The sequence below is a fragment of the Cebidichthys violaceus genome, unplaced genomic scaffold (assembly GCF_023349555.1).
Source record: "Cebidichthys violaceus isolate CVI_PGR_0920_01 unplaced genomic scaffold, fCebVio1.0.p SCAF_2, whole genome shotgun sequence".
In the NCBI taxonomy this organism is placed as follows: domain Eukaryota; kingdom Metazoa; phylum Chordata; class Actinopteri; order Perciformes; family Stichaeidae; genus Cebidichthys; species Cebidichthys violaceus.
In genome coordinates, this window is record NW_027176372.1 from 19,659,458 (window position 1) to 19,685,125 (window position 25,668).

The 25,668-nt window shown below is 41.2% G+C and overlaps 1 protein-coding gene across 2 annotated transcripts; it reads left to right on the top strand.

The window, feature by feature from the left end:
• The first annotated feature begins 143 nt into the window (after positions 1-143).
• Positions 144-25,525, top strand: zdhhc9 (zinc finger DHHC-type palmitoyltransferase 9). 2 transcript variants are annotated; one of them, XM_068715077.1, is made up of 10 exons: positions 144-676; positions 769-967; positions 10,323-10,483; positions 13,897-14,055; positions 16,293-16,430; positions 16,878-16,924; positions 17,704-17,808; positions 20,951-21,054; positions 21,272-21,374; positions 21,956-25,525. In XM_068715077.1, the coding sequence occupies exons 2-10, from the start codon at positions 804-806 to the stop codon at positions 22,136-22,138; spliced, it is 1,164 nt and encodes a 387-aa protein (XP_068571178.1). In that variant the 5' UTR covers positions 144-676; positions 769-803; the 3' UTR covers positions 22,139-25,525. The 2 variants fall into 2 exon arrangements, with proteins under 2 accessions (XP_068571178.1, XP_068571179.1); XM_068715078.1 differs by having other exon boundaries at positions 144-967.
• The last annotated feature ends 143 nt before the right edge of the window (positions 25,526-25,668 follow it).

Consider the following 25,668-nt stretch of genomic DNA (forward strand, 5'->3'; position numbering starts at 1 on the left):
GCTTCAGCATATTAATGTGATCCATGCAGGACCTTCATCGGTGTCCTTTGTTCCTTCTAGTTTTACCTGTCCTGCCCCTTTAAGATTAGATATTTCAATCTAGGCGTGTTTCCTGCTGCCATTGACTAAAACCGAGAGCTGGCATCCTGCGGGGAGAAGAAGAAAAAAGAAGCATCAAACAGCCTGACATGTTTGCGTCCAAACAGGCGGTTATCTCTTATTCCTGAAGGGTTTTTATTTTTTTTATTAATGAAGGCACACGGACACCTTCCAGCAGCCCGGTCACAGTCTAATGTCTGTGAACGCCTGAACGATCGTTTATGAATTTTTCCGAGATGATATGAATGTCAATCGGTCAAGGTCCGTGCTCCCAATGCAACAGCCGCGGCTGGATTCTCTACCTTCTGCTGGGAAACATATGACACAAGCATTTGGATGATTTTCTAATTAATATACATTTTTTATTACATGTTAATATTGGCTGGTGAGAGGATTGAGATTGTCGTTGTTTTGAGCAGCGTGGGAGCTTCGCTGTGGGAATGACACGCTGCAGTGAAGACGGGAAACTGGAAATAGTAATGGATTAGAAAACAACGATGTGACTGCGACACTTTGAACCAAAAGGAAATGCTTATTAATAGCCACCGCCTCGTGCAGAAATCTTTAATATCACTGAGTAAGTCGTCTGTTTTGTTTTCTGGACTGTGTCACGTTGACTGAACGGTGTTTGTGAGACGCATCATCTTTATTGTGGGAATCGTTTCACAGTATAACAAGCTGACATCCACCCAAAGAAGGACACCATGTCGGCGGTGATGATAACGCGAAAGGTGCGAAAATGGGAGAAGCTTCCGGGGAAAAACACCTTCTGCTGCGACGGACGGGTGATGATGGCCCGACAGAAGGGAGTCTTCTACCTGACCCTGTTCCTCATCATGGGGACCTGCGCTCTCTTCTTCGCTTTCGAGTAAGTCACTCACTCCTAATGACATTATGATTTATGATTTGCTCCAGAAAGAGCTCACGAGTCACTTTGAGGCTGCCTCTCCCCTAAAAACCCCCAATGTTTCTGGAGTAGCTGGCAGTATGTTGTAGTGAGTAAACCTTACCCAACTTTAAAGCTGCAACTATCAGTCGATAAATCAATAAGTCGATTGACAGAAATCAGTTGAAAGACATTTTGATATTTGGTTTATTTCCTGTCATTTTGTGAGAAAGAATATCAACATTTTCTGATTACAGCTTCTCACGTGTGAATATGTTCTGGTTTCCTTTGTCCTCTGTGATCGTAAACAATATATTTGGGACAAAAAAATAAAACAAGACGTCACCTCTAAGAACTGACCAAACGATTAGTAGTTAAATCATAGTAATGTAGATTAATAGTCATATTTTTAGTATAGGGCTGCAACTAACGATTATTTTCATTATGGATTGATCCGTCTATCATTTCCTGATTTAATAATTTTTGACAATAAAATGAAAAATAATCTCCTTTCCCAAAACACAAAGTGGTGCATTGAAAGCCCTTGTTTTAGTGTCATACATTTAATAAGCTTGAACAAGCAAATATTTGGTATTTTTGTATGAAAAAAATAATGACAGTCTCATCTCAATAATTCGTATTGCATATATTTGATATGCAATAGTTTTAAATGAGTATTGGACATTTTGAAGCTTCTAAAATGTACTTAAATGTAATGCGATTAGTTGGATCGGTGTCTTATCTGGACTCATCCTTGGTACGTGGAGGACCGGTTCCACCAGGTGAGCTACCTGAGTGCCCCATACCTTCATTTGTAACAAGCTAGAAATTTCCGTCTCGATAAGCTCCCAGACACACTGTGGATCCATTTTGGCTCAAAATCCAGTCCCTGACAGAGAGAAGGTTTATGATGGACCGCATACTCAGGTGTTAAATATTTAATAGCCCTGTAGCTGTTCAGCTGTTCCTCTGGTTTAAGTAGGGAAAGCTGCCTTCTTCTTTTTTTTGTTGCCTCTGCGTTTCTGTCTCAAACCACTACTCGCTCAGACCCAGTGGACTCATTAGTGGTGTGCGAACACTGGCTCCGATGCAGCTTGTGAACCCAAGTCCTGTCAGCTAAAGCTGCACAGAGCTTCGTTTTTAAAGTGAGGAACACGAGTTTGAATGATGATTGTGAAGCAGTGCTGCTTCTCATTTTCATCTCCATTCATTTTCTGTCTTTGTCCCACTTGTTTCCTCATTCTTCTCTCTTTTCTCACCAGTTTTAACTGACGAATCAGGAACAATGATTTAGCTCTGTAACACAGTAACCCCTCTTGACTGTGGGCGTGTATGCATATCGGACCAAATGGATTTGCGGCACATCAGAGAAGAAAAGCAGCTTCTCTCGTATAGTGGCTGGCCCTTCCCATCTCTGTCTGCTCTGCACTTTAATGGCCTCCTGCATTCATTTTGAGTCCGGACAGAAAGAGCTGTTATCCGGCTCTGAGAGAGAGAGAGAGAGAGAGAGAGAGAGAGAGAGAGAGAGAGAGAGAGAGAGAGAGAGAGAGAGAGAGAGAGAGAGAGAGAGAGAGAGAGAGAGAGAGAGAGAGAGAGAGAGAGAGAGAGAGAGAGAGAGTTCTCTCGCACTGAACATCCAGAGCCCAGAGGAGGCATTGTGGTGACTAATGGCTGGAGGGTTGTTAGTATATGTTCATATTACAGTTGAACATCATTATCTCTCACAGGGGGGGGGGGGGGGGGGGGGGGGGGGGGGTGGTAATATTAACACGGAGATTCGGCCCGGACAACATGGGGGTGATTTTCCAACTCGCCATTACACAGCATGTTGATACGTATCTGATTGAAACCTCTGACAGAGTAATAGCCCTCTGCACAAGACTCTGAGCTTTAATGCATTCTCAAACTGCCCATTGGCAGCTATGTTTAATAGAAGCATTGCAACTATAAGTCTAGTTCTTCTTGCTATGAATATTGTAGAATGGAATGTTTTCAGATAATCGACCCATTGATGTGCCTTTATTCTCTGACTCACTAGATTAATCTGTTTTTGTTTCTGTTCATGTCAGAAAATAGTGAGAAATGCCCATTATGATCTCCCAGGTGATCGATTCAAATGACTTGTTTTTTCAGAGCACAGATATTCAGTATACCCTCATATATGACAAAGAAGCAGTGAGCGTTTGGCATTTTTAGAAATGTATATCTTAACAACTATTAAATAGATTTAGTACAGACCTTCATGCCCCGCTTCAGAATGAATTATACTCACTCTGGTGACTTTTCGTCTAGCGCCACCATCTGTCAAAATAGCTACTTTGGTTTATGGCTAAATACCCACAAACCTAACGCCGTTCCCATCACCATCAGCTTTGAGTTGTTGTTTCGCTCATCTTGTGCTAAAGATGAGGGAAACAATCGGTTATCAAAATATAGCAACCAGTCAGTAAATGGACTAATAACAGCTCCAGCTCATATGGTTTATGATATCATTACTGTTCCAAAACCCCATGCAGAGGCCATAATTTATGAAAAAAAATCAATTTGTAAAAAGGCTTGGCATTGATTTAAAACTATATGAGTCTACTGCACACAAAATGCAGGGCTCTGCATTGTTCTAAGCTAATTTTAAGAAACAAAGCTTTTTGTCTGGGTTAATTCTGGTGCTCTTAGCTGCAGTTCATCATTCTGACATCACATACTCTCTTTTGTAGCGTAGTTTCCTTGTTTCGGAGGATTCGGCCCTCGCATGCTGGCTTTAAAGTTGCACCGTGAGCTGCAGCGGGGCATTGGTGGGAGAACAGAGAGGGCAGTGTCCCGGCGTGGGTTGGCTCACGTCCACCACCAGCCGAGCCGACATCTCACTTTTATCACCAGCCATCGGCACCCCCGTGCAGGGAGACCTCTCTGTGCTTTAATTTGTGCTAAATTGCGGAAACGAGCAGCCGAATACACAAATGGAAAGACCCATTAGGAACAACTAAACAAATTATTCAGTGGGGATGTGGGCCCAGCCTGTTTTTCCCTTTACTGGCAGAATTCATTTTAGGACGGTGTGTCCTTACCCTGTTGGCTTTCTGCCCATTTAATATCCACTGATCTCATTTTAAAATGGCATTTTACATATTTATATTTTCTATTTAATAGGCAAAAGACTTCCTCACAGTTTGATGCTCACTGGTTTGTATGCATGTTGATCGCCACCTATGGAGCTTGGATGAAGGAACAAGAAACTGGAACACAAGGACGGTGTGTCATCTGTCCGTCCACCCCAGGATGCTGGGCTACGGGGCCAGGGAAGCATATGTGCATGTAATGCGACTGAGTCCTTCTCTTTGCCTACGCATTTATACTCTCTCTACATGCTTGCATGTGTTACGTTCAGTGTGTCCGACTGAGACACCCGTGAGCTAGTCGGCCTCATAAAACGTTAAGATGTATTCAGCAGAAGTGCAGAGTGAGCGGCTGGCATTCTGAGGAGATCTTGTAACCGTCCCCTGTGTCTCCCTCAGCATCTAACCCCACCCTGTCTCCCCGTTAGCCAATCGGCAATCGGTTGCCAGGCCCTTGCTAAATGAGCAATAACATGATTTACGCCCTATTCAGAGTACATGCGCCATTTACAGTAACCGGGATCTACAGGCTTTGTTTGCTGGATGCTCTGGCAGGATGAGAGGGGCTGCTTTTCTGTGGAAGGCAAAGTGATAGTTTTGGCCACATCCTGTGCAATACAGTGATACTTTACATGTTTCCTCACTTAGTCTTCATCTATTTTGCTTGGAATAGATGCTCTCCTGAAGGAAATGTACAGATATGACTGCATCTTTAATCATGCTGTTAAATCACCAGTATTGTTTTTCATGTAGATAAAATCAAATCATCAGATTTATCATTATTCTTCATTTCACTTAGTGAATATTCTATGACGCAACATCTGTAATCCTGGCTTTAATCCTGGTAACAGGACCTTGATCCTGGCTCTCATAGTCATCTCTCTCTCATATGGTGGTTTAGTGTTGCATAACAAGGAAGACTGATTTAAACTGGACAATAGATTGCACCCTCTGGAGCTTTAGTGTAGCCTCTCTTTTTTTTAATTCCCTCATATATTGCATTAGGATTTCAAAGAGTTTTCCTCTTCAGATGTTCATGGTACAATGAGAGCCTTCTCATGTTTTACCTTTTTACATTCAAGTCACAGAATTAAGCATTAAAAAAAAAAAAATACCTGAAAGGTTGTCTAACACCTGCTGTTCTGAAGATATTTCCAGATTCCTCAAATACTCTTTAAACCATCTGGATGTATCTCTTGCACACTAAAATAGATTTTTAAGTACCAGGTCAAGGTGGAGCTTATTTGAAGTACTTTATCTACAGTTTGGTGGTGTAGTCCAGTGGTTCCCAACGAAGGGATCGGCCCCCGCCAAAAGGTCAGAAGATAAATCTGAAGGCCCTCTCAGGCACGACAATTTGCTCACCACTGGGTTCAGAGCACATCTGACTCTGTGTTTGGGTAAGTCGCAGAGCACAGAGCTTTTCTAAATTTCCAGAAGGAATACGTCATTTTGTTGTAGACAGTAACGAAGATGCATTCCATCCAGTGCCAGCAAGCATGTGATGTTAGCCAGTAATGACATCTGTCATTGCGTGAAGGGCTTCCTGCTTTTCGAAATGCAGTACAATACAAGTACAGTGGTTAGTCAGTACGTACGAAATACAGTACAGTAAATCCAAAAAGACCTCAAGGATTCTGGTTGTTAAACAACCTCACCACATATGTACTCTTCGGAAAAAGGATGCTAGGCTCTGCGACTCAATTGTAATGTTAGAGGGACAAACTGGAGAGGCACGATTACGATCTGTGGAAAAGAGCAAAAGTTGTCAAATTTCTCCTGCAGAGGGACTTGAAAACGAAACGAACCTCTACTCAGAATATTTACCAAGTTGGGTAATATAGTGGTTTACTTACTGTTTGGGAAGGAGGAAGAGGGCAAGTAGAGTTTGTGAGCTTTTGTGTTTTTTTTTAGCAGCGCTGTAGAAACGGGCAGAGTCACAGTCTGCAGACGTTTATGTGACAGAGGGCGGTTACTGAGGCCCACTGTGGATCTGTCTGCACAGCAAGTGCATACTCATCTGTACTACTATGATCCATTCGGATCTGCTACAGCTTACAGCTGTTAAGTATCAATAAAGGGAGGGCTTGAAATGTTCCACAAAGGTAAAATGTCCTGAGTCCCTTAGGCGAGACACGGTGACGTATTAATCCTGGGTTCAGTGCTTTTAATGCTGAGAAGTTGAAGTGATTTTAATTCAGCGATATCCTCACTTCCTCTCATCTTTGAGCTTGTGTCGTACCGAGTTAAGAGGAGAAATCCTCTGGATCAAAGTCTGCAGTAGACGCACCCTAATGCATCTAATGCCCGACACACACACACACACACACACACACACACACACACACACACACACACACACACACACACACACACACACACACACACACACACACACACACACTTTCTATGCAGAATCTGCAGTACTGTATGCCCTTATTGCTATCTATCATGTAATATCTCTATATTAATGTGATTATTGTAATTTATGACCAGCTGATTGCAGGTTTTGTCAGCTAATGGGGTCCCATCATTAAACTATAAAACATACATTTTTAATATACATAAACATCAGGGCCTAATGGCCAAACCTTTAATAATAATGTGACACTTGTGAAACACTTCATTTGCATAACTCTGGTAGGCTGAATTGTAATGTAGTTTTAAATCCAGTCTAAAAAAACCCGTTACAGTAGACATCTCATCTCTCGAAATGTCTTTTTTATTTTACACATTCTTCTTCCTTACCAAAAACTGGCGTTGCATTACCCACAATGCATTTTGACTGCAGACAGTCTAAGATTTGGTTGTGTTGTGCTAGAGCTAATGTAGCTTCTAGCCTTTAGTTCTACGGAGGTCTGATGAGGCCTCTTCTTTATAACTCCACATCCCCAGATTTTATGCTGCGTTCCAAATCGGATACTTTTTGTTTACACTTTCAGTACGTACTGCAGCGGCCTTTTACAAAGTACATATTGTTGTATTCGGTATGCATATGATTAGGACATACTACTTTGTCATTACGTAGTGCTTTGAACTGTCATCTGTCTTTGCGACTTCTGTCAATAAGCTGTCATCAGGCTGTCACCTCTCAGTCGATGTGACGTATCTTGTGCAGAGGATTGTGGGTCACAATAACCAGAAAAGCATGCTGACTTTCACACTACAAAATGTTACCAAATGCAGTAGGACATACTGGTATATTTGGCATACAGCATTTTAAATACTATATATTCCACCTGTTTCTGGTATGGTGCTATGATAGTTTGGGTCTTGGAACACTCTTAGTCTTCAGCCCCAACCGACGCTGACACTTGAGGCAATTTATCAGATTTCGTACAGCTCCCCCGCAATTTTGTCTTTTCACATATGCAGTAGTTCTCCCCAACGCCTGTGAACAGACTTTGATGGATTCCCCTTTAACATTAAGTAGCATTTTAATGCTGTAGCTGGGGCACTTGAGTAAATGTACTTTGTTACTTTACACCACGGGAACTACTTTACTGTGAGCCTCAAAGTTTCAGAAAGAGAGGGGAATGTCTATGTGACATGCAGGTCTGATTGATCGCCTCTCTGATGAAAACATTTTCCCCACATGGACACAGAGCCTGATTGATTAAATCCATTTTTTTTTTTCTGCTGCCTCTGTGGTGACTGATGAACAAACAGCGTCACGAGCCCAAGCACCAACCTGCTCCTCGACAGCAAAGGGAAGCAGTCACGTCCAGGAAGGACGTGCAGAGCTTAATGGGAAGCGATGATTGAGTGTGCCTCCGAACCTACCAGTCATCATTACGGGAATTACACTTCATCGGCAGACTTCCTCTCCTCGGTCTGAATCCTCTGGCTGCTCTCCGCTCTAACAAATGGGCCAAACATACTTCACAGGCCTGGTCCAGTGGAAATTTCTATTGATTTGATTTCTGCTCCTAGTTTCCAAGACTGTGAAAGAAGGCACTGCAGACTGTGTGTGTGTGTGTGTGTGTGTGTGTGTGTGTGTGTGCGTGTGCGTGTGTGTGTGTGTTATCAGTCCACAGGTATGCTGACGTACCTGAATGGGTGTATCTAGCTATAGGAACAGGTGCGACTAAACAGGTGGACTTTGTTCTGCGCTGTGTTGTGCTGACTGACAATTGTTTACTCAGCTACATTATTTTTAAACTTTCTTTTAGCTGTGTGTGTGTGTGTGTGTGTGTGTGTGTGTGTGTGTGTGTGGTGACAATGAATGAAATGCCACCCAGAGAAGAAGAAGACTATTATGGATGGCGCCATAAATGATTAAGAAGGAGATGATTGTCAGGGTCCAAAACTCAAAGATAATCAATTTAATAATGCTATAAAATGGAGGGAAGTAACAAATCCTCTCTTTTAAGAAGATGAAAGCAACTTGAGTGCTATATAATTAATCACAAATAGTTGCTGATTCATTTAAATGACTAATAGTCTCAGCTACTATTATGTACAGAGCAGTATTTAAGTATTTGGACAGATAGTCCTCTTTTTTTTGTCGTGTCGGCGCTGTACCCCAAGAGATTTGAATTGAAATAAAGAAAATGGCTACAAGAGTAAAGTCTGGTAAAACAAATCCCAACTGAACCAGAAACATTCACACAGTAATAAAAACATCCTCATGCAGTACTGCTGCTTTCAAGTAGTTTTTGGCCAGCCAGAATAATTCACAGGTCATACTCATTTATGTAACTATATCTGCAGTGTTTTGGCTGATATGTGATACACATAAATGGCTGCTGTCCATATGGGATATTATGTTCCATGCAAATGCACCTTGTGTACTATTTGTTTTTTGTATAAAAGTCCTTTTGAAATCCTTTCTAGTTTTACTTAAGATTGCTCCTAATCATTATATCTTTGTATATTAATCTGTTGATTATGTTCTTGAGTAATCAGTAAATCATTTGGTCTGTAAAATTGTGAATAGTGTCCACAATGACTCGTTCTGTCCAAACCCCAACAATCTTCAATTTGTTATCATTTAAGACAAAGGAAAGCAGACATTTCGGACATTTGAGGTGCTGGAGACGTATCATTTATGGGATTGAAAAACGATTTCAACAATCAATTGATCTCGAAATTAGCTACAGACTTATGTTTTGTCAATCCACTAATTGATTAATTGAAGAATTGTTTTAGCTCTACTGAATAATTTACTGAAACAAAAAGGTCTAAATGTCCATCTAATGAAGCGGAGTGTGTGTCATCTGTGTGTGTGTGTGTGTGTGTGTGTGTGTCATCTGTGTGTGCAGGCTTTATGCATGACATGCAGTGCAGAAGTTAGTCTTGTACAGGATATGGCACAATACCTTGCTACCCTGTAGTGCAACATTAGTGTTGCATTATGAATATATGATCCCGGCCACTTGGGAGGGAGATGAGGCCGCACAGTTTAACTATTAATAACTTCATGCAGAAGCCTTTGCTGCTGCTGCTCTGCTCTGTCGCAGCACTTTGCACTGCAGCTCACATCTGTTATCGCTCTGAGCAGCAGGCCTTCTAATCTCAATGGCCACGGCAAACGGATTTATGCTAATGTTTCCTCCAGAAGGTGAGGGGAAGTGTTGGCATTGTGTTGTTTAGTCACGGCCATGACTTCTGCACGGTCCGGAGAAAGGGCGGCTCACGCGGTTCACGACCTTCTGCTCAGGACATCGCTTCAGAATATGCGCGATGTCGCGTGATGCCCTCTCCGCGCATGCTCGTTTAGAGAGGGCTCTCCCACTTCTGCAGTCATGTGTAGTTATGATGCAAAATATGAAATACTCTAATTCAGAGTATTTCTTTTGGTGTGAGATCTTTAAGGCTGGCAATCCAGGCTTCAATTTATCATTGCAATTATTAATCGTTTAGTCTATAAGATGTTAAATATTTGAACATTTTAAATCCAATGTTCAACCAACAGTCCAAAATTTCATATTTTGTCAACAGCGACATAAAACAAAGCAGCAAATGCTCACATTGGAGAAGCTGCAACACAAACAACAAATACCTGATTGATCAGTTATGGAAATAATAACAAAGCAAGACACAAAAGATTTTCACTGATGGTTCTGTTTTATACCATAATAAAGCCAGACAGAGTAACATCTTCGACAGCTTATCACTTGATGGAAAAAACCCCCCCTGCTTTCCCCTCTTCACCTTTCTGAGAAACTTTTCCTGCTTTTAGATTGGCTCTTTATCTTCTTTCTGTCTTCGTTTTCCTACAGATGTCCCTACCTGGCAGTCCATCTGTCTCCTGCCATCCCAGTTTTCGCTGCCCTGATCTTCCTCTTTGTCATTGCCATGTTGTTGAGGACCAGCTTCAGTGACCCCGGGGTGCTGCCACGGGCTCTTCCGGAGGAAGCCACATTCATCGAGATGGAAATTGGTAAGTCGGTCAGCGTACCTAATAACAACTAAAAATTACATTATTAATTAATTACAATAACTATTCTAACGTTGTCAGAAAACAATGTGTACATTTAGAATCTTATCACTCATAGTAAAAGAACGTTAACGAAATAAGAGTTTGTGTCCTTTAAGGATCCCCTTTACTAGTTTTCCACACATTTAACCCACACTGTGTGACGGCATCACATTCTGTGTTGTCAGTGCGTTGTTGAGGAAGACATATCTTAAAGCTGCTATAATCAATATTATTAGAAATACAATGTATCAAATGACCATGCCTACAGAGAGAATTATAATCTGCATCTCCAGTGGGTTTCAGCTCATTGCGTAGCTGTCAGGCTGCAGCTTCAGTGTTTTGGGTCGCTCTCACGGTGTTTTTGTTTTAAGTGTACACCTGCGACTGTGTTCTGTACACCTGCCCAGCATCAAACAGCAGACAGACACAGTTAGAGACTAGCTGGTGAACATGGTGGAGCATTTAGCAGCAGTCAGAGATATTTTTCTCAAGAGTTAGTGGAGTCCAAAAACCAGAGCTAAGTAGCAGTGACTGTTAGACTTACATTCATCAGGTAGTCAGAAACGTGATAATGTTGCTCCGTAACTGCTGGATGTGTAAACAAGCCACTGTTTGCTAACAAGTTTGCCACATCATCTCGAAAGGTGATAATATGTCAATGTTGTGTTATTGTTTTTGCTGCCCTGTTATTTGTATTTAGGGAAACATTCAAATCCATGACATTATTTATGGCTACACCATTATATCAAATGGAATATTTATAAACAAAGTCATGTAATTTTGAATGAAATATTTTGATTTATTTATAGAAATAGAAATATACTACAATGGCTGTGTGAATTTGAATGTTTGTTAGCACAACATTTGTGTATGATAATACCAATGTATTGCTGTTAATAGATGAAAAAGCCCAGTAGCAACCTTGTGATCCACTGCAGATTGTTGCCAGATTTTAAGTAGCGTGTGTTCTCAAATCCTGTGTGATTGCAGTCCAGCTCCTCACCTTGAAGTGTCCATTATGCACAATCAGTGCTGATAATGCCACGAAGCACAAACCCTTATCTACATCCATTCAAATGTCCAACAGGACAAACGATTATTACAGTTCACGTGCGGTTACATCATCATCATCATCATCATCATCATCATCTGGGTTGTTCTCTTTGTATAAAATGACTTCAAAGTTAGGTGGAAGTAGCTCAAAAGTGAAAGTATTTTAGAGGCATAAATACTTCAGTATATATGCTGGTTAAGCAGTGAGCAGACAGCCTCAGTCCTGTTGGTTTATTCATGCTTGTTATTCTTTATGTTGCTGAAGGTTGGGTGTGCTCACCCGTGAACACGGAGCTCAGTCTAACACACATTCATTACAAGGGATCCTGTTGTTTTATTACACAAAACAAACTATACGCTGCATCATAACGGCAACAAAGCCTTTGCAAACAAAAAATAAACAAGCCTTGTTGTCTTAGATGAATTTTTTTTTTTTTATCTGGAGGAATAAGCTGGAGGCCTCCTTCCTCCCCGTCTGCCTGTGTGGCTGTTCAATGTTCACTCTTTGTCTCTGTTAAAGATTCACAGTGTCCTTCAGCCATCGCTCGCGCTCTCTCGCTCCAGTCGAGAGGCATGGGTGGAGACTGGTCTCAGCTCATGACAGAGGAGGGCTGTAAAAGCAAGGCTGAGGCGGTCGCTCCTCTGAGAATACGGGCTAGCTGGCAGCCAGCGCTGCTCTCGTCATTCTGTGACTCATACCGCTCACAGGATGACAATGGCTCTCTGCTCTGAGTGGCTGTGATGACCTGTACAGCTCTCGCGTGTAGCTTGTATGAGGACATCTCATTTGGAATTATGTATGTGAATAGAGCTGCAATAGAGATGATTATTTTCCTTATTGATAAATGTGTTGATTCTTTTTTTTTTTTTTTTTATCCTGATCGTTAAGTCTTTTAATTATCATCATCTCAAGTCCCTAGAGAACCAGGTGATCTCTTCGAATTTCCTCTTTGGGTCAACAACCCAAAGATAGTCGATTTAGGGGAGTAAATGAATATGCTAAATATGTGTGCTCAGATCCACTACAGCACTGCAGTCACCTAATGGCAATGGTTATATCTTTTTTTTGGGGAGGAAATGTTTTACATTCCACTAAACACATTTCTCAAAATAGCAAGAAATTCATCACTTAAATGCTAAAATGGGTCACATTACCATGTGAAGAATATGCACTGAAGCAGCCTAAATGAAGCACTTAGTTTAACAGCTTCCATCCCACACTTGTGGCTCTCATACAGTATGTTTTTTAACGTGTTAGGGTAGCTGCTTGCTGTTATGGGTGTGGGCGTGCTAACGGAAAAAAACAACCAGACAAGGGAGCAGGTGTGGATCCCATTCTGAGGCTGAGGCAGGCATGTTGATGAAGCCGCCGCTGCCTCGATGCTCTGTCCCCCTCAGCCTGTTAGCCACAGTTCCCGAGGGGGGGATGCTAATAGGAGGAGAGGCATCCTCTTGGAATACCTAATGCCACTAGCAGACACAGCTTTGCTACCCACGGGAATGATGACTCATTCATTTATTCTCGGCCGGTTTATCCTGAAAGCCACTAATCCTACATTTAGTAGAATAATAATGCCGAGCAGTTTTGTGCTGTCGGATGAAGAACATTTGTCAATCTTTATGTCTAGATGTATTATGGATGGTTTTGATTCAAGCTTGTAAGCATGGTAGTTCACTGATTTATCTATGCAGGACCTGTTTTGTTTTACATAATAGAGAATGTGCATTCACAGAATGAAATTTCCACAAATACTACATTTCTTGTATGTTACTCCAGAAAGTCAAATGAGCATAGCCGCTCTTTTCCATTAACTCCACGTTCACGCCTTCCTAATGCAGCATGTTAATGGTAGATTTCTCCTAAACAGTTACTCTCTTGGGAGATTCCAGCCAGCAGCCCTCTGGTCGTTAGCCGGTCTCCAAAACCATCTCACCTAAGAGATATTTCAGTGTTAGGAAGGTTAGCAGGATATCGTGTTACAGTGTTACAAATACATAACTGCTCACCAGTGATTACACATAAATCCACCATCATCAATACTGAATCGAGTCAATGTTGTCGTTCACTGACACCCTCAAGGTTTAGCTGAGAAGATTTACGTCCTATTTTTTTTCTTGTCACTGAATCTCACATTTCTCACAGCCTGTTTAAGAACTGTACATTACCAGCTCATAATGTTCATTATTTGTGATTGACGGCATAGTTTGTGTGACTGTTGTTGTATTAGATTGGGATTCGATAACACCTTTTTATAATAATTCATCGTGTGATCAAGATTTCCAACACCTACTAATGAATGTTGTTGTTGTTGTTTCCACAGAGGCTGCCAATGGGAACGTCCCCGCAGGGCAGCGACCCCCACCTCGAATCCGCAATGTTCAGATCAACAACCAGATCGTCAAACTCAAGTACTGCTACACCTGCAAGATCTTCCGACCACCTCGAGCGTCTCACTGCAGCATCTGTGACAACTGCGTCGGTAAGAAATGTCCTCTGATCTACCGTCAAAGGCTTTACAAAGTGAGAAGACGGCTCATTGAAATCGCTTTATTTCAGTTTTTTTTCGTAAATAGAAAGGTGAGTAATGATTTGTGGGGAAAAATAGCATGCTGACGCGATGATTATTACCGAAGCCTCGATCTTAATTACCTCTGCGTTCAATTGTCACAATAATTAAAAATAATTTGAATTCACAGCATTATAAATTAATGTTGGGTGCAAAAGTTTTAGAAAACTGAATCAAATGAGCCAAAAACTTCACAGGGAGTGTTCTTTATGGAATATGCTTTGAGTTTTGAAGGCGGTTTGAAGTGTGTGTGTGTGTGTGTGTGTGTGTGTGTGTGTGTGTGTGTGTGTGTGTGTGTGTGTGTGTGTGTGTGTGTGTGTGTGTGTGTGTGTGTGTGTGTGTGTGTGTGTGTCATCTCTCAGCCCTGCAGGATGGCAGTGATTTGGCTTCTGATGATTGAGGAATGCGTCTGAAGGGAGTGTAGACTCATAGGCGATATGAGAGGAGACAGTGGAGGCTCAGTGAGGGAATAAGCGCTAAGTCATTGTGAACACTGGTTCATCTGTGTCCACCTGCTGTAGACACACACACACACACACACACACACACACACACACACACACACACACACACACACACACACATAGTCCAAGCATCACAGCAGCATGCCTAAATCCCTCTTTTACTGCAGTCATATCTTCTCCTCCTCAACCTGACATTGTTTATAGTGGTTAAAGTCTCTCACAGGATCTGCAGCATCATAAAAAAAAAACCAGCCAAACTGCTTCACAAATTGTATTTGTTTATACCCGGAGCCTTCTCTGGTTAACATGTTATCAGATGTCTGATGTACCATACAGCCTGTAAGTATTTGGACACTCTGCTCTGAATGCAGCACACTGGAGTTAAAATAAAACAGTAACTATGGGGTGAGGTGCTCATCTGGCTCCAGACCTCTGAATTGCTGTACACATCACATTATTTTTTCAAATGGACACATTTTTATTTATTTTCATTACCTAGCTAGTACAGAGCTTCCAGCTTTAATGTGAGGGTTTTAACGTCCATATTGAGTGAACAGCCTAGAGGATGTCCGGCTGCACTCTATATGCAATCTAAAAACTGGGAGGGGCGACTAGTTAAGGATAGAAATGCTGTGTCTTAATTAGGATACTTATGTTAGTACACTTCCATGTAGTACACTATGTACTTACTTGGGTAGTGCATGAATTTAGACTCCTCCTTCATGGACATTTGCAACCGGGCGGAGCATCAGCACCAAGATTTGGTTGTGATTGTTGCTTGTTTTTTTACTTGACACTTAAAATGACATAAACATGAACGCTAGCAGCTTTGTGAGTCTGCGCTTGGTGGTGCTTTGAGCTCAATGCTAACGTTGTCATGCTAACATGCTCACAATACGACCCTGATGTTCAACATCTTAGTTTAGCATGTTAGCATGTTAAAATTGACTAAGCTGCACCAAAGTCATTTGATTTCCAGTCATTTGTTCATGAACCCATAGCATTGGATTCATTGAAATATTGACCTGATGGTGGCACTAAATGGAAAGTTGTGGGATCACCAGAGTCCGTAGGATTCATCTTCTGGAGACAATAAATGTCTGTAAAAAATCACAGGGCAACCCATTGATTAGTTTAGAATGAAAGTAGTGGACCAATCAACTGGCAGATGCTGCCATCTCTAGAGCTATGTTGCTAGCGTGGCCGAAAACAATATTAGGTTGACTATATAAAAAGGTTCCTTAAGTGATTCCTACACTCTTTACCAAGTATTTATGTTTACACCCAGAGTCGGCACTGAATCTTCTCTACTCTGTAGATAAAAACACAATCCATTTACTTTGACCTTTTTATCAACGAGTTGCTTTATGTCTTGCATTTCTGCCTCGACGTTTACTACATCGAGGTAGTGCAGCAGACACTGCACTGCACACTGCACTCCCTTTTGTCAGTTGGACCCTGCCTTGCTTTCATCTGGCTGTCCTCCAAGTTATAGAAGAGAAGAGGCAAAGAGGAAGTGATCCTATATTTAGACTACAAGTTTTAGAAGTAGACGCACAAAGCAGTCTTTGACTAAAATACCAATGTATTTATAACACTTGTCTGATTTCCAAAAGTGTCTGTTTTCTAAGAAACTTGTTGTGGTAGTGACATATTTATATGGTGACCTTTTTCTCTTTTTCACAGACCGTTTTGATCACCACTGTCCATGGGTAGGGAACTGTGTGGGCAAGAGGAACTACCGATACTTCTACATGTTCACCCTGTCGCTCTCCCTGCTCACCATTTATATCTTCACCTTCGACATCGTCCATGTGGTGATGCGTGAGTATCCCGTCCGTCGTTTGTCCAAACTGAACGGACAAACCTGTAGGAGATTGGTACATGAATAGATAAAAGAATGTGAAAAAACAAGAAGGATGACCTGTGACACAAATGCACCAGCAGCTTCTATATGCAAATATATGTACATGTGCTGAAACTATGACCTAGTTCAGACCAGGTTTTTCCTGTAGCGTGACATGACACACAACAGCAACTGACAGCTTGACATGATTCCTCCTTCATCCTCATCCTCCTGCTTCATTGTTCTACCTAACGCAGACAGAAAGAAGACAAAGGGACAAGGAAACGGTGTTTTTCTAGTCGGGATAATTAGCTCTGGGCTTGTTGTCTTAGTATTGGAGTAATTGTCTTTTCGGTATAAAAAGGGAAAGTGGGATTTTTAGAAAGTCTTTTCTTTAACTTCTCTCTGTGTTGCTCTGTTCACAGGTTCAGTGGATAATGGCTTTTTGAACACTTTGAAGGAAACACCTGGAACATATCCTTTTGAAGCTCTGACCACAGTATACACTACAAAAAAACAGCCGCTGTGTGGGCCATGTTTGTCAGCTTTCCAAGAATAGATATTTAAAAACGTACTTTTCAAGTGTCACACCCCGACTATGACCGTTCCCTAATCCTCTTCCCCGAACAGTGATTCTAAAATAATATCTTATCACCTGTAACCCGGCACAGCAAGCCCATCAAGCATGGATATCTTAACATGTCCCCTTCCAAAACCAAAAACACAAGAGCAAAAGTGTAAAAGAAAGTGTTTATCTGCTCCAGCAAAAGCTGCAGCCATTAGCATGTCCAGCTAATAGTACATAGCTACACAAGTAACCAAGTGTCACTTCTAAGGCCATGAAGTACAGCTGATCACTTCTTCACCACTGTGTGAAAGCCGGTCCTGAACGTTATACAAGTTTAAAACGCAGGTTAATCTTTTTCCTAAAAAACATTTCTCCTCGAGAGAAAAAAAACAATTTAAAATATGAGCAATTATGTAAGCTATGCAGCTAAATAGGGTCATGTTTGAACAAAATATCTAAGTAATCATAATACTTGGACTAACTAGCACTACACTGCAATTATTATTAGTGAAGTTTCTCTTTGCACTGTAGAAAGAGTAAAAAGCTCCTGTTTTTGATCTTTCACTGGCTTTAATCATGTTGCATAATTGTCTGCAGTTCTGCCGTCACTTGCTGTCCACTGTTTAATCAGTGACCACGTGTCAGGCAGAAAACATCTGTTGCTGTTTTCTTAACTGGAGTCCACTGTGCTGGAGGTTTTGGTGTGTTTCTTCACCCTGTGGTCGGTAGTGGGACTGACCGGCTTCCACACCTACCTGATCTCTCTCAACCAGACCACCAATGAGGACGTAAGTGCATCTTACGGCATGACTAATGCTGTCGTGTACTCCGTTTGTTTTAGATTTGAATCATCCTGAAGCACAGTGCTGTACTTTGCATCTAGTTTGTTTGGGTGTCACGCTGTCTTTATGCAAATGAACCAAGACTTGTAAACACCTGGACCAACAGGATAACTCGTAACTCATTCTTTGGTTGATTTAGTTTTCTTTGATTGTGATGATGATTATTAGCAAAGTATTGTATTCCAGTAGCATTCATTTTTTAAATCATGCACTCTTATAGGCTTTATTTGTCTTGGTCTTGCCCTTTTAATATGGGTATCTGTAAAGACTTAACATGCTGAGTTTGTTTCATGATGAGTTCCCACCACAAGTGAACTCTCATTTACACTTGTCATTTCAAGTGTTCGGATAAAATCCAGATGTTTTTATCACACTTTTTTAACGTCAACAATGCATGTACACATAATGCGCCTGAACCAACCCAGAAAAAAAAGGAAAAAAGAACAAAATGTGCACTTAATCAGTTTATCTAACTGTATATGTAAAGAGAGACACATGCACCTTTTTAACATCTGGCTAGAAACACTGAAATGCTTCTTGTTTCCATATGATCTGTCTTTTTTTAAGCGATTTGCTGGAACATGAAAGTGGTTAATGTAAATCAGGGAGAACTGAAACCCAAATATTCAGACACTTTTGACACTGCTGATTGCTGCTCGGCTGAGTCTGCACCATTATTTTTGTACCATGAACTTCCTGTCAGAGCAAAGTCTTGATCAATCACAGATGAGATAAAAGAGTACAGATACATCTCTAGTCCTCACATGTGTTTTAGAATTAGATTTTGATTAATATAAGTGATTGTTGACACTATAATAGTCACGATGACGATAAAGTACAGTTTGTTGTGCTCTGGAATATGTGTGTAAATGTTGTGATCGGGCAGCCTGGCTTCACGTGTCTGAAAAGACAAACATACATCTCGGAGATGTAAACACTAGAATTTTTAAGACTACAGAGCTGTTTCCTTGACAACTGCTCGGCCTCTTCCAGCACCGAAGGATGGTGGGCTGGTAAACTGTAGCTCGTTAAACGAGGCGATTATATTGTAAACAACAGTAAAGCAAATACAGAAACGGTTAAAAGAAAACAGAGATTGTGGAAAAACAAGATCTCACCGGAATCTAGGAGATCTTTTTATAACTGCAGTTCAAACAGAGACACACAGTATGTCACGTTTGTTTGTTGTTCCTTTTTATTAAGACTTCGCAGGGGGGCAAAATGGATCACACAGAGGGACTGACCGATTTATTTAAGACCATTTGAGACCAAATGTGGCCGATACATCAGGTACACTTTTATTCTGCTCAGAGTGTGAGCCATATGACAAATTGGCTGGTTTAGGTTTGGACTCCTCTCTGCTCAGACGTCCTCTAATGATCTAAAAATATGCATGAAGAGCTGCTATAAAAGAAGAGCTTAATGAAAAGAAACAACGATAGAACCGAGCTGAAATAAGAACAAAACAGACCTGCTGACTACAGCTACATTTAGAAGACGCTTGTGAGGCTAAATGAGGAAAAGAAGTATTGATTGCTTGATCGCAGTACCGTTGAGTCATTATTGAGTCACCACACACGCACACATTGGGGCTGATGTGAAGCAGAAGATGAGTGGTGGTGATGCAGGTGGATGAATCCACGGAAGGAGTAAATCCTGTCGTCTGTGTATGCTGGGGTTAACGGTGTGTATACCTTTGCAGGCTTTGTTAGCCCAGATCTCACTGCAGAGACTCTGATGAGAAGCAGAGAGCAGCAGTGATGGTGGTGGTTGGAGGTTCTAGATGGCTGAAAGCAAGAGAGTGCACTCGTACTTTGTTGTAATGATTCATTTATGATTCCCCTTTTTCTTTCCAGTGGGAAAGCTGGCCTCATTTTTTTTTCTTTATTTAATCAGTGATGAAGCGCTGCCATGTGCACCTACAGTACAGTGTAATGTTGCTTCAGGAGATGAAACAATGGCTGTCAGCCCGGCCGCTTCGTATCTGTGATTGGCCTAATAATAGATGCATCGATACCTGCAGGGGCTGGGCATGCTCCCAGATATACTGCTGTGGCAGAGAGGTGGGGGGAGGGGGAGTGGCTGAGAGGAGGAAAAAATAAATAAAGGGGAAGATAGGAATGGTGGAATAAAGGCGAACAAGAGAAGGCACCTTAAGTGTTATAGCTGCTCTGGTCTCTCCCATAGGATACCATATGCTCTGTCAACGGTGTCTCCTGCACACACACACACACACACACACACACACACACGCACACACACACACACACACACACACACACAGATGGTACACGTAGGCATGCAGTACTGAAGTACCAGACTGTTGACCTATATCTACCGCAACTAAAAAAAAAAAAAGCTGCTTTCTTTGACTCTCCGGAGGGTCAGTCAGTTTAAATGTCAATCGATCTACTTTTTCTTCTGCTGCATGTTTTTTCATGCAATCAATCTCGCACTTAAGAAATTACGATGGAGTAATTGGTTATGGTGTTTTTCACATCAACGGTAATATAACAAAACAATCAAATTATGAAACAATAACATAAGCAGTAACTCTGCTTAAAATCAAATTTGTCTCCTTGATAAAAATGATACGGTTGTATTTGCATATTTACTACAAGGAGCAGCATCTATTGTATTATCTATTCTATTTTATTCCGTCTGGACTATTCTAATATTTCCTTATACATATTTTCTTTAAAAACGTGATACATTTTTCCATTTGGTGTTAAAATGTGCCTCCTGTTAGACTGAGATCACACGTACAGTACAATGTGGAATGACTTAATTCATTGCGTGGGGAACCCTTTGTATTAATTCTCAAATTTTTCAATGAATTATTAAAGTTGTTGTCATCTTGCTGTGCTCGATAGCACCCATCGGCACATAGAGTTCCCATTAAACTAGGAATCATTAGATCCATGACGAGATCCTTTTTAGTAGGTCAAAGCCAAGCCTGTGGGAATAACATCTAAAAAAGGAACTATGCTTCTGAATAAAGTATAAGCACAGGGAAAATCGGGGGATGTGTTTTGGGAAGGTTTGCTGCTCCGGTGATGAATGTTGTGCACATTTCGTTTTTGCCCAGATTAAAGGATCCTGGTCGGGAAAGAACAGAGTCCAGAACCCGTACAGCCACAAGAACTTAATCAAGAACTGCTGCGAGGTGCTCTGTGGGCCAACGTACCCAAGGTAGCTCTGTCAGATTAACAATCGAACATCCTTTTTGTTTGAATTATTGTCATGTTGTCTGTATTAGGTTTGTGCTTGTCTTCCTGTTATCAATGAGCTTTATATCAGTGCCTTTGTTAGATTAAACTTTTAGATTTGTCCCCTATCCTTCACTTTCGTCCTGGCGAATAACGAGCAGGATGCAGTTAGTGACTGATCGTCTTGTCTCGCTCTCCAGCGTCTTGGACAGAAGAGGACTGATGCAGGAGGATTCGCCTGTTTCTTCTAAGTCTGCTGCACCCTCCTCCTCCAGCAGCAGCAACCCAGTGTCACAAACCACAGTGAGAGCACACACACACACACACACACACACACACACACACACACACATACTGTAAACTCTCCTACCAAGCACCTCTCTGGCTCTAAAGTGCTCCAAAGCACAGAATAGCGAATACAGAGAAGAAACGAGGTGTGTGTGTGTGTGTGTGTGTGTGTGTGTGTGTGTGTGTGTGTGTGTGTGTGTGTGTGTGTGTGTGTGTGTGTGTGTGTGTGTGTGTGTGTGTGTGTGTGTGTGTGTGTGTGTGTGAGAGAGAGAGAGGAAGTGGAAAACACATTTCTTATCGAAGTGACATTGATTATCCATCTTGAGACACACGGCTAATAGATCATTAGCAGTGTTTGTGCTTCTTTTTCATCTAGAATATAAAAGCTATAGATGACGTGCAGCTGATGTCACAAACGTTATTGAGCCACTTGGTGTTGTGTCACAGCCTCCACGATCCTTTTTAGCAACATCCACTGGCTACTTTCTCATTCTGATTAACTGATTTTATGTCATGCTTGTCGTTTGCATGTATTTATTCCTGTGATGCTTTGCTGCCGCTCAGTTTGTCAGCGTCTCTTTCTCCTGCGCCTACAGAAAACCACAGCTCCACTCATCCCCAACGAGCACACGCCTGATGATGCCAAGCCGAGCATCGCCGCTTCAGCAGAGAAGAGCGACTCCCCCAAAGAGGATTTACCTCTTGCTTCAAAGGTCCCGCCCCTGGCTTCACCCGAGACTGATGCGGAAGCAACCCTCGCCAAGGACAAGGCCCAGTAGCTGCATGAGGGGCGTGGCTCTTGCCGTAGCCACTCCCCAAGTATCCTGCCTGGTCAGGAACTGAAACATTAATAATCAGTGTGTGATTACTGTGCAGGTGACTCAGTTGTTCTCTGACACCCACGCTACATTCAACCAGAAGAGCAGAGCTTCTGCGGCAGCTCCTCCCATTCCCTCCTCTCTCCACCAGTAGCTGCAGAGCTGTTTGATTGACAGTTGCTCCTGCAGGAGGAGGAGTGATTTTGAATGGAAAGTCAGCAGCTTCCTCTCTGTCTCCTGAACACTGCATGGAAAAGACACGCAGGGGGAGAAGCTGCTGGAAGAACTGCAGAGACAAAAAAAACTCTCCAAGCGTATGACATCCCCACAGGTCACCCGTGGGTCGCTCTGATAAAATTGATTTTAAATTGCATAATGACATTAATTGTAAGAGGCCAGTTCAAATATATTCCTTGCAAGTGTCTGGCAAAGACAATATTACTTCTGGACATGTATAAAACTTCATACATACAGTTTCTTTTCTGTTGTGTGCACATTACATGCCCTATGCAAACCGTGAGAAGGCTGGACAAGCAGCTTTTTGATGTGGGGAAAGAAGTGATAACACCTTTTGAGTCTTTGAGCTCACATGATGTCATGCAGGGGAAGACGTGCAACTCCTTAGCTGAGATATCCTAAAGGCTCCTTCCAGGCAAGTCAAAATCTACCTTGTATTCTGATATTGCTGCATTCAGTACTGTTGTTACTTACGTGCATCTATTTTTTAAAGTGATCCAGACCAACGCCTGTCCTTCCATTTTTATAAAACAAGGATGTATTGTGACGTCGGTGCTCTGAAACAGATGAAATTGCTTGACGTACAGTAAAAGTCTTGTATCCAGGAGACGCTCAGCCAGAGATCCAGTGAGTGAGAGAAAAGGCCTGACTTCTCATGATAGTAGACACTGGTAGTAACAGTGCCTTATCACAACAGTTGCACCATCAAGGGCAACTGAGGTCGACCATCAGAGAATCCCTTGACATCCGTTCTAACCACTGGTACAGTGTTAAATGAGAAATGTCAACGTTTATACACCAATTAGTCCAGTGTTTCCCAACCTGGGGGTTGGAAGATAAATCTTAGGGGTCACAAGATGATTTAAGGAATAGTTTAACATTTTGAGAAATCTCTAGTTTATTTGCTTTCTTCCAGCGAGTTGGATGAGAAGATCGATACCTCTCTCATGTCTGTATAGTAAATATGAAGCCACAGCCAGGAGATGGTTAGCTTAGCTTAGCATAAAGACTGGACACGGCACCTCGAAAGACCACTAATTATTATGCTAAATCAAATTTGATTGACTTGAATTTTTTATGGATTGAACAAAAAAATTTGTGATCTTTTGAGGTGCTGGTAGATGCATGTTTTAACTTTAGACAGAGCCAGGCTAGCTTCTTACCCCTGTTTCAAGTCTTTATGCTAAGCTAAGCTAACCAGCTGCTCGCTGTAGCTGCATATTTAGCTTACATAGAGCGCACAAGAGTCGTATCGATCTACTCATCTAAATCCCAGCATGAAATCAGATAAAACGTGTGTCCAAGGATTCCTTTTACCAGGATAGGCATAATACACATACACCTAATACTACAAAATTGTGCTTTTTTTTTTTTTTTTCTTGTAAATGGTTATACAATCAGAGAACACATATTTCATACGTCTACTGACTGTGAGTGGTTAGTCACAGTCAGTAGACGTATGAAATAGCTTAGTGTCAAGGGGCAGGTCTGAAAGGTTGGGAACCACTGAATTAAACCTTGTGAAACAAAAAACTAAGCAAAGCCATTGTTGAATTGTACATAGTTTTAGAAAGTGTACTGAAAACCTTGTTGCAGTGGGGTTGGTGTTAATTATGCTGCCTGTGACCTTGAACACTTCCTCCTGCGAATCACACCAGAGCTGATCTTCCTCCGAGTCCTCCCTCTTCCTGCCATCTTTTGCCTCGTCCCTCGATACAAACATATTTTAATCTTCTCCTCTTCCTTGCAACTTTGTAGTTTGTGGCAGGCTCGTTATCTGCAAGAATATAGCCGAGCCAGAGATTTTTCAGCATTTAATGTGGCTGGAGACTTTATTTTGTTTTGGTCACAGATTGCTCGAGGGGGCAGCATCCACAGAAAGGAAAGAGGGAGAGAGAGAGAGAAAGTGAAGCTAATTCTTAGTACTTAAATGATGTTAGCTGATAGTGAGGGTTTGTAATAGTGATTGTGTTGTATGCAAGACAGAGTTAGTGTTTGTGAAATATACTTGTGTAGAAGTTCTAGCGTGTCAACAGCTTCGTATCAGACTCTGAAATCTGACCGAGATTATTTATTATTCAGACACAATTAAAATCAATATGCATTTTCTCCGTTGGGTTTAAAGACAAAGAGTGGGAAAGGCAATTTAGGATCCTGAGATTGTTTACAGCTGTTTGATTATTTTCATTGTACCATAATATTGGAGCAGTTTAAACCTTAAGAGATTCCACACTTTAAATGATACAAGATGAATCTAGGCCAGTTTTATTAATTATTGGTTCATCTCTGGATCATTTTCTTGATTGTTTGGTCTATATGATGACAGAAAATATTGAACATCTAACTTTTTGAATTTGGTATAAGCTAGTAATTTTAGTCCAAAACCCCCAAATATTCAATTTATTATCAGAAAATATTTACATTCGAAAAGCTGGAACTAGCACACTTTGGGCATTTTTGCTTTAAAGAATAGCTAACAATTAACTTTTTGGTGGTCGACAAATTGATTAATTGAGTAATAATTTCAGCTCAAGATTTATCTCTGCACTGAGGAGAACAGGAGAGACAACTGACACATTGGAAGAAGCTTTACGTGTGTGGCAGTATTGTTTCTGTGAAGTATAAAAAAGAAGTATAACTGCTGACTATTTGTTTGGAAAACTTAACAATAAAAAGTACGAAACAAAGACCAGTTTTTTAATATTGAACTTAGTGGCTGAACTTTCTTTGTAGAAAGTATTTGAAGACGGTGTGTTTGATAGCTGTCACCGAGAAGCAAGAATGTATGTGAAGGATATTCGATACAAGAAGGGACGGGAGATTTTAAGATATAAGTTTAAGCTCTAAAGGTTTTGCAGACTTAAGATCTGAGCTGATCTCTTGTACTTCTGATTCCTGTGTTAAAATGCCATGACGTGGTCAGATCTGAATGCTCTGATCAACCTATTACATTGCATTATGTATACAGTACTATACCATTGATGGAACTCTTAATTTATGATCACATTGTTAAGTATCAGCACTGTGATTATCTGTATTTCATTGAATTTACTTCACTTCTTTTTACATGATCAATGTGTCTGGTAAATAAACAATATTGTCTTATTATTATTTGTCTTTCAAAAGAAGTATTTTTTTATTTTAATTTTTTTTAGAAAACGTTTGTTAACACATGGCTTCAAATAGAGAAAACATGACCAGATACAGAAACGTGCTGACAGTAGCACACACATCGACGGAAACCACTGGACATT